This window comes from Bombyx mandarina, chromosome 25 (assembly GCF_030267445.1).
Source record: "Bombyx mandarina strain Sakado chromosome 25, ASM3026744v2".
In the NCBI taxonomy this organism is placed as follows: Eukaryota; Metazoa; Arthropoda; class Insecta; order Lepidoptera; family Bombycidae; genus Bombyx; species Bombyx mandarina.
Window position 1 is genome coordinate 3,251,826 of NC_143231.1, and position 9,344 is coordinate 3,261,169.

Here is a 9,344-nt window from a genome sequence, read left to right on the forward strand (position 1 = left end):
TTGTTTTATTTAATTAAATCCCCTCATCTCCCTCCGGAACTTGATAGGCAGGAGGAGGGTGACGGGAGAGATGAGCTCCGCACTAAACGCTTCACCCTCCCCCCTTTGCCTTTTCATGAGTTCCGTCTCTTGCGAGATCCGGGCGTAGGTTGTTGGGCGACAGAAGGTTTTAGTCAGTTCGACTCTGACATGCCCCGCCCTCCATCCCCAGTGGAGGGCGGAAGTCAGGCGATTTCCTGCTGACCCAAAAAAAAGAGCAATGGATTATATCGTTCAGAGGCTTGTTCAGGGGACAAGCTATATACCGCTTTTTTGATTAGTTAATCGTTTAAAAGAACCCACTGCATAATTCTGAGATCCATCTTGAGACGTAAAATAGAACTAAATTGACCTTACTGAACTCTTAATTAGAACGCACTGTGGCGGGTAGCCTTCATACAACGCAAGATAATTGACAGATGCCTGAATCTCGCTTACGCTTCAAGATAAGCTTGCATATAAACGAGTTCCGAACAACAATATTCGGAGCGTCGGTCTACCGAGCAATATCACCCGCTCGGTGGACCGCTTCGTCATTAAACATACTAAATAATTATTATATTATAGTTACAGTAATAAACAAGATGTTTACCCGGCTGCAATGAATCGACATAATGTCTTATAGCAGTTAGGTTGTCGAGAAGTTTCTTAGCATCATAAATAGCGGTAGCTTGAGCTCAGTTATACATTTTATTTTTTGGATGGGTGAACGAGCTCGTGGCCTACCTGGTTTTATGTGGTTACCGAATCCCATCGACGTCAACAAAGTAAATACCCACCTTGAGACATGATTTCCATGTCTCAGTGTTTACAATACACAAACATCACATATATTATATATTACTGATGGTAGGACCACTTGTGACCTTAGAACTTATATCTCAAAGTGGCTGGCGCATTTTCGTTGTAGATGTCTATGGGCTCCAGTAACCACTTAACACCCGTTGGGCTGTGAGCTCGTCCACCCATCCAACCAAAAAAAAAACATGTGGGTGGATCGAGTTATGTGACGTTGTCGGAGATCCTTAATCGGATCTCATCTTGAAGCATAATGAATTCTCGATTGTATGACGGCCTCTCTGGAGAAATAGGCAGCGCAGTGTTGCCCACCACTTTTGGGTTATAGTAAGAATACGAATAGATATAGGGAAACTCAGTTGGTTTGCAACTGAAACATCGGTTATAGCTCTTATATATTTTATTTTAACCTACGAAGGTACAAGTTGCGTTAACATTTTTATAACAGTATTTTTATCTAATTTGCATTTCTGGTAGAGCACGTGACAGTCGGTGTTCAGAGCTCTCCCGGCTTCCACTGCCTCGTACAAAGAAGTTCCTTCTAACATCCGACGGACCAGAGAGTTACTGTAATGTATAGAACAAGAATACGGTTAAAATTTCTTAACATACTAGAACTGGGTAGGTAGCGGCTCAGCTCTACCCCTGGCATTGCTGATGTCCATGGGTGACGGGAACCACTCACAATCAGGTGGGTCGTATGCTTAATATATTACCGGCGGTAGGACCTCTTGTGAGTCCGCACGGGTAGGTACCACCACCCTGCCTATTTCTGCCGTGAAGCAGTAATGCGTTTCGGTTTGAAGGGTGGGACAGCTGTCAAAACTATACCTACTGAGACCTTAGAACTTATATCTCAAGGTGGGTGGCGCATTTATGTTGTAGATGTGTATGGGCTCCAGTAACCACTTAACACCAGGTTGGCTGTGAGCTCGTCCAGCCATCTAAGCAATAAAAAAAAATACATATCTTATTATATATTGACGTGACTGTCTCTTTTGTATTGTACACCGGTCTCCCATTCCTGTTCAAAGTGTAACGCATGAATTGTTCGCGGCAGAATTAGACAGACGGTGGCCAATCAATCACGATAAACCTGACAACTGATGCAGAACTAAAAGGAACTAACCTGGACAATGAAGATAACAGCGCATCATAATCCGTAGCATTACCAGTAATCATATTCTCGTTAGCTAACTGAACATAGGAACAGGCAAGTCGTTGCATACAGACTGACGAGTCTATGTTGTTTCGATTCAAAGTGTCTTCTATCTTGTTAAACATATCTGATAATTGAAAGTAATCGGAGTCTACGCCTGAAAAAAAACGTAAAGACAAGAAATATAGCTGGGCGAAAATAACCTTTATTGCAATGAATTTATACTCCCATAGGAAAATGTACAATCAAATGGCCTGTCATTGCAATAAGGGTTCATCATCATCATCATGATGATAAACCTTTACCATACACTGGTGGTAGGACCTCTTGTGAGTCCGGACGGTTAGGTACTACCACCCTGCCTATTTCTGTCGTGAAGCAGTAATGCGTTTCGGTTTGAAGGGTGGGGCAGCCGTTGTAACTATACTTGAGGTCTTAGAACTTATATCTCAAGGTGGGTGGCGCATTTACGTTGTAAGATTTCTATGGGCTCCAGTAACCACTTAACACCAGGTGGGCTGGGAGCACCCATCTAAGCAATAAATAAAAAATACAATATTTACCTTATTAGACAGGACTTTTCCGTGTAGTTAATACACGTATTTTGTATTCAATTTAAAAAAGGACCCTCTCGCTCGTTCAGAAAGACCCGAGCCTTGTCCACCAGAGCGGAGCGAGTCTGCGCAGCGGAGCGAGAAAGTAATGCGGAGCAGAGTTTATTACCTACGCGACGAGTCAGTTCACACTGCGAGCGCGCCTTCCGCCCGCGCCCGCGCACGCTGCCTTGCTCCGCTATCCCGCTCCGATTACCAATTTTGTATAATTTTTTAAACTAATTCGCAACTCCCTGTCTACTAAAGAGGAGCGGAGATTTTGTGCAATCTTATTGGTTAATATTTCTCCGTTTCCCCGCTCCGCTCCGGTGGCCATGCACCCTAACACGGCGTAATATCACTTTTTGGATATATTATATTAGTCGTTTACATTGTTGAATGAGAATCTTCAGCGTAAATTAAAAAGTAATAAATTTATAAAAGTTCCACATTCAAACGATTTTCTTTTGTTATATGCGTTCCGGAAAGACATGTGACAAAAGAATTACAACAATTAGACCGTGAATAACAGATATCTTTCGCAAATATGCCAACGTCGACTCTAAATCAAATACAGGCCCGTCGTAATAATTCAATTATTAATAATCACTTCACCGACAAGGCGTTAATAACAAGCATAATTTGGTTCATAATGTAAGTAATACTCATCATCAATTACTGAACTTACTCCGCGCATAGCCTCCACCATAGCTGTAGGATAGAGCTTGGATAATCTTCGGCAAGATTATGACGGCTCCAAATCCTATTATGGAACCGATCAGAACTCCGCCCAGATCGATTTTGAGGGGACCGTACAAACCGGGTGCTGTACTACCGTATCCACCCTAAAATATACAATATTTATAAATAAAATATATGGATAAGAATCAGGATTGTTAAAAAATACAATACAAAAAACTTATTAGCGCTGGTATTTACGACTCAAGCCAACGGTAGTTAGGGCTCCAGAATTAAAAACCTGTGTGCTTATTGCGAGTTTTTAAACGTTCTCAATAACATAAAAGGTAACCCAATTTTATATGCAGTTGGAACAGCGCCCCTAGCGGCAAACGTAGGCAAACGATCCTATTCCATACAAATATGACCTAACTTTTACGCGTACCTAACGTTAAAAAACTCGCACTAAGCACACTGCTCACCGTATCAAGAATAACTGCTTTGGGCACTAGGCCCTTAACTAAGCCTTAGAACGAAAGCTTCTCGAAAACTCTTCGCGAAGAAGATATTTATCGCAAATGAAAATGGTAAGATCACATTCGGCATGATCATATCGATCAGCGAAAAGCTGTTTGCACCGGTAGGTGAAAACGATCTTAAAAATGTCTTTAGAGCAACTCGGGTTTTTGCCGTGTTGCTTTTATTCAATGAAACCCTCCCCTATATCAGCATCTAGCATTTTTCTGGCTTGAAACTGTCATGCGTTCCAGTATAAAAATGGTGGCAGTTGTTTAATATGGACGTCTGAACTTGGATCGGATATACAACATAATTATTGTAGTACATTAGCGTATAATTATTTTTTTCTTTTATTCATCATTCATCATTCTTATTATTCTTCACTAGCGACCCGCCCTCGCTTCGCTTCGGAAACATTAAAACACACATGAAACAAAAAAAAAAAAAAAAAGTAACCTATGTTCATCAGGGACAATGTCGGATTCTAATGGAAAAATAATTTTTCAAATCGGTCCAGTAGTTTCGGAGCCTATTCGAAACAAACAAACAAACAAACAAATCTTTCCTCTTTATAATATTAGCATAGATTCATTCATCATTCTATTACCCTCATTCTATTATTCATCATTCTATTACCCTCATTCTATTATTCATCATTCTATTACCCTCATTCTATTATTCATCATTCTATTACCCTCTGCTGAGGTGTAGGGCGCGAATAAAATCCCTCCATTTACATCGGTCTTGGACAGTCTGTTCTAGCTCCTCCCACGTCATGTCCAAGACCCCTAGTTCCTGCTCCACCGAGCGACGCCAAGTTGTTCTGGGGCGGCCTCTCTTCCTTTTGCTAGAAACTTTCCAGGTCAGTGCTCTCTTTGATAGGTGGGCATCGGGCTTTCTTAATATGTGACCAATCCAATGCCACTTCCGCGTAAGGATCTCCTTCTACATTAGTGTCTGCTTACGTACTTACTACTACTTACTTATGTAATAATAATATTGCATTTATTTGCATGCATGAAGTTCATATGCCGTGATTCGCATGAACAATCTCGTTCGTAAATAATTAGGTACCTGACTCCCTGTGGTGCCGTAAGTGGAGATCCCGAAACGCTGTGTCCTTTCTGGCTGACTGTCTCTCTCTTCCCGAGTCTTGTCAACCCTCGCCGAGGGCTCCGCAAGCTGGTCCTCCGTGCGTTGGAAACTCGGCACGAAGCCTCTGAAATCGAAACTGATAATAATAATAATATAACACTTTATTTAACACCATATGTACAAAGTAAGATAATAAAACAAATAATAGTCGGTGATATAAATTGGCGGCCTTATCGCTGAAAGCGATCTCTTCCAGGCAACCTTGCAGGGAGAGGAATAAGTGAACTGGACGGTGCTATATCTTAATAAACTTACATAAAAATATATACTTATATACACATGTGAAAAATAAATACAATATAAGATAGACTTACATACGATAAATACAAAAATACTAAAAATATGCGAGTAAATACAAAATAAGTAGCAACTTGTACAGTTATATCATAGGAGCCATATTACTGTGCAAGGTAGTGCGATTTTAATCTGAACTTGAAAATTTCCGGCGAGGACGATTGTTTGACGCTTAAGGGTAGTGCATTCCATAAACGGACTGCTTCAACCGTAAAGGAATGGTCATAAAATGGCGTCCCGTGAGCCGGAAATTTCAGCATTAAGTTCTGTTAAGTTAAGTTTAGCATCATTAACTGATACTTGTTAGAACTGTTGAAAAAGATTCGAGGGGGACTAATAGCTGTCTATACATGTAGGAACATATGAACATATGAATGAGGAACATAGGAATGTATGAATGAATGACAGATATGGAGCATGTCTGAGTGAGAGATAAGAGATTTCGTGTTGGAAGATAAGAGAGACGGCGATAGAATGTTTGACACATAGTTTTAAAGGAATGAGGGTAGTTACTGGACGCAACTAAGCAGACACCAATGGAGAAGGAGATCCTTACGCGGAAGTGGCATTGGATTGGTCACACTTTGAGAAAGTCCGATACCCACCTATCAAAGAGAGCACTGACCTGGAAAGTGTCTGGCAAAAGGAAGAGAGGCCGTCCCAGAACAACTTGGCGACGCTCGTTGGAGCAGGAGCTAGGGGTCTTGGGCATGACGTGGGAGGAGCTATAACAGACTGCCCAAGACCGATATAAATGGAAAAATTTTATTCGAGCCCTACACCCCAGCAGAGGGTAATAGGAAAGAATGATGATGATGATGACTGGACGCAACAGCTGGGTAGGTATATATTTTATTTACTTGCTATAAGAAAGGCGGAATTAAAATCAAGTTTGTGTGAAGCAATCAACTATTTTGTTGGCCGAAATCGAATAGAGCATCCCACAATCTAAGTAATCGCTGTATATAAATTGCATCTCAGAATTAAAGTGGTTTAACCCAAAATTATTGTTTTTTTTTTCTAAAGGCTAAATATATAATTGATTTTTTCAGTCTTGATTTATTTATACTTTAAGGTCTTAAAGCGCCTACCTTAAAGTTTAAGGTATCGACATATTGTCTGCTTTAAAAGATGGCACATTGGATACATGTCATCTACCAGGCAGATAGTATAATATACATCACCACATCTATGAGCGTGCGTGTTTTATCGAAGCCATACACAGAAGTAAAGACTTGAAGTTTATTTACAACCCAGATTCAATTCCGGAATTTTTACAGCAAACAAAACCGTCTAGTCGAAGTTAGCTGGTGTCTTACCCGTCGTTCCTGTATTCAGCTTTAGATCCTAAGCACGCGGCAAGCACAAGCAGACTCACGATCATGTCCATCTCGAGAGTATTACTGTCACGTTCGGTGTCTGTATTATATTTTATACAAGACGTTCCGAAGCATGCCTTTAGACAATCGAATGAGGAAACTTGTCGTATGTCAACCGTTATGCAACGTCACGCGTTCTGCCCTGTAGTTATCTTGGAAGGAACATTAACTTCCCTACTAACTTACATAATGTCAATCGGAACGTTTAGCTGTATAATATTGCCTTGCCTAATAAAGGAGACCAGCTCTCCTCGTGGTACCCAGTCGTGCGAGCTAATATTACGTCCAACAACCACTAAAAAAAAGATGTGTGATGTCGTGAGACACCGGATACGGAGTTCCTTATTATAAAAATATTAATTTTAAGTTCTATTGGAGGTATAAAGAAAATAATTATCAGGTATACATTTTTTATTATGATTTTTTATTGATAAAAATAAAAATAAAACTACTTTATAAAGTTATCAACTTTATTTTATTCACAATGATTTATAAAAAATATATAATAATAATATACAAAGAAACAGCTATTTATATGAATAATAATAATAACCGTCATCACGTAGACTATACATTAGACACTGTATAGCCATCGTACTAAGACTATACATAAATAATAAAAATCTTACGTTACGGACGTTTTTTCCCGGTTAGGGTACCCCTCCGCATCGTCCCATAAGGAACTTCGTTCCAAAAAGAATCTGATAGAAATGAATTCAGTTATGACAGTATAGTAATATGTACGATTCACAATGTCAATTCTATATTATTTATTTATTTAAGGATTACCGACAGGGTTTACAGTAAGACATAAAATAACATTGACATGTATAGAGCAATTGATAACTGCAACTCTAATTAGAGGCAATGACAGCATGCATTACATTAATATATCAATAGAGATTTAACAATACTATTAATAATAATAAAAAATTAAAAACAAAAGAAAGACAACAAGGACAGTAATACCCGAGTATTCAGACCAAGGCTGAGGCTGAGGTTCAACAACAAGTTTTTATAATTTTGTTCATTTAAAATGGACGAATGCCCGCATTCAAGAAAATTTCGATGAACTTACTTCGGATGATATTTCGATCGTCAATCTTACTAATCACAACCTCATCGAAGCGGATAACAATAACGGCTTAGCTCAATTATTTATTGTCAACGCAACGCTTAATTTGTTTAACGATTTTAATAACATTCGAGAGCTATTACCGAAACATTATTGTGTAATGTACGAAATACTATATGGTTGTTAGTGATGTTGTATAGAGCATTTTGAGAACAATACTAAAATTCTTTACGCTCCAAATAATTTCAAACGCACGTTGGTCGTTCATGTTAGAAGTTTTATCGGTTGTTGCTCGACATTCTTTTAATATTTTACGTGTTTTATTAACACACATGCATCAAATATGCTACACCCAAATATAATACTATAAAATTTTATACCAATTATTTTATTTATTTTATTGTATGGACGGGTGAAATTTTTGGTCCACCCAGTCTGAAATGGTTTTCGGAAGACGTATACCAGACCAACCTTAATGCCGCCGCCCACCTTGAGACATGAGGCTGAAGTTTCATTATCATTCTATTACACCTGTCGTATCCTTCATATCGGAATACAAGGCAGCTTTGCGGCATAAATGGGTAGGTTTTTTATTTATTGCGTAGATGGGTGGGTGAGCTCACAGCCCACCTGATGTTAAGTGGTTCTGAAGCCCATAGACATCTACAACGAAAATGCGCCACCCACCTTAAGGTATACGTTCTAAGGTCTCAAGTATAGTTACAACGGCTGCCCCACCCTTCAAGCCGAAACGCATTACTGCTTCCCGGCAGAAATAGGCAGGGTGGTGGTACCTATCTGCGCGGACTTACAAGAGGTCCTACCACCAGTAAGGTAACCAGGCTGTTAGTACCCAGTCAAGCGGGCTTAGAGTACGCTCTACTACATACTAATTGGCTAACCCTAGTTAGTACCTTGACACTGTTGGTTTCCAAAGACGACGGAACGAGTTACCACTACAGCGGTATATTTTCGTTCGTACAATTTTGTTTAGGACTTTTTAAAAACAAAACCACTTATCATTAATATTTTTTCATTATTATGTCCATATTACAGACATCCGCTATTGATCACAAAGAAACTTTTTATGACGAAGTGTTGACTTTTTCTTTCGACATCAAAGGCAAAATGCGGTTTCAACTTACCACTACTTATAATACAATATGCCTGTGGTCCCTAATTTTAAATATACGATTAAGAAAATTAAACGCGTGTAATAACAAAACACAAATGTATCAATGATGATAACAATAAAAATATTATTTATAATGTTGTATTCGCTAGAAAGGAAAGATCATAATGACAGTAATTTGTCTAGCTGGCCGCGTAAAACTTCGAGACTAATCTAGATCTTATACAAACCTAGTGTTTAGAAAGAAATCGCTACATTCACTATCCGTGTAAACGTTCAAATTCTCTTATACGTGACAGAGTTAATAATCAATTTAGAAGTTATTTTGAACAGTTTTATTTTTAAATTAATCATCTAATATTCTTATTGGCATCTGATCGTAACAGTGTCGGCGGGTCTAATGCAATATTTAATACATACAAATTACAACGCACAACACGAAAACCAGATTTCTCTAACAATAATATTGACTTCAATTGGGAGTCGAACCCTGGTCCATGATTCAGCGGTGCGTGAAAATTTG

General features: G+C 39.0%; 2 protein-coding genes across 3 annotated transcripts in view; both read right to left on the reverse strand.

Moving 5' to 3' along the window:
• Positions 1–9,344, reverse strand: part of LOC114243932 (N-acetylneuraminate lyase) — a 275,732-nt gene that overhangs the window by 168,423 nt on the left and 97,965 nt on the right. The window lies entirely within an intron of this gene.
• Positions 1,220–6,715, reverse strand: LOC114243972 (uncharacterized). 2 transcript variants are annotated; one of them, XM_028175641.2, is made up of 5 exons: positions 6,555–6,715; positions 4,861–5,005; positions 3,278–3,434; positions 1,967–2,153; positions 1,220–1,404 (listed from the first exon to the last, which is right to left on the reverse strand). In XM_028175641.2, the coding sequence occupies exons 1-5, from the start codon at positions 6,623–6,625 to the stop codon at positions 1,248–1,250; spliced, it is 717 nt and encodes a 238-aa protein (XP_028031442.1). In that variant the 5' UTR covers positions 6,626–6,715; the 3' UTR covers positions 1,220–1,247. The 2 variants fall into 2 exon arrangements, with proteins under 2 accessions (XP_028031442.1, XP_089594472.1); XM_089738346.1 differs by having other exon boundaries at positions 4,861–5,017; positions 6,555–6,658.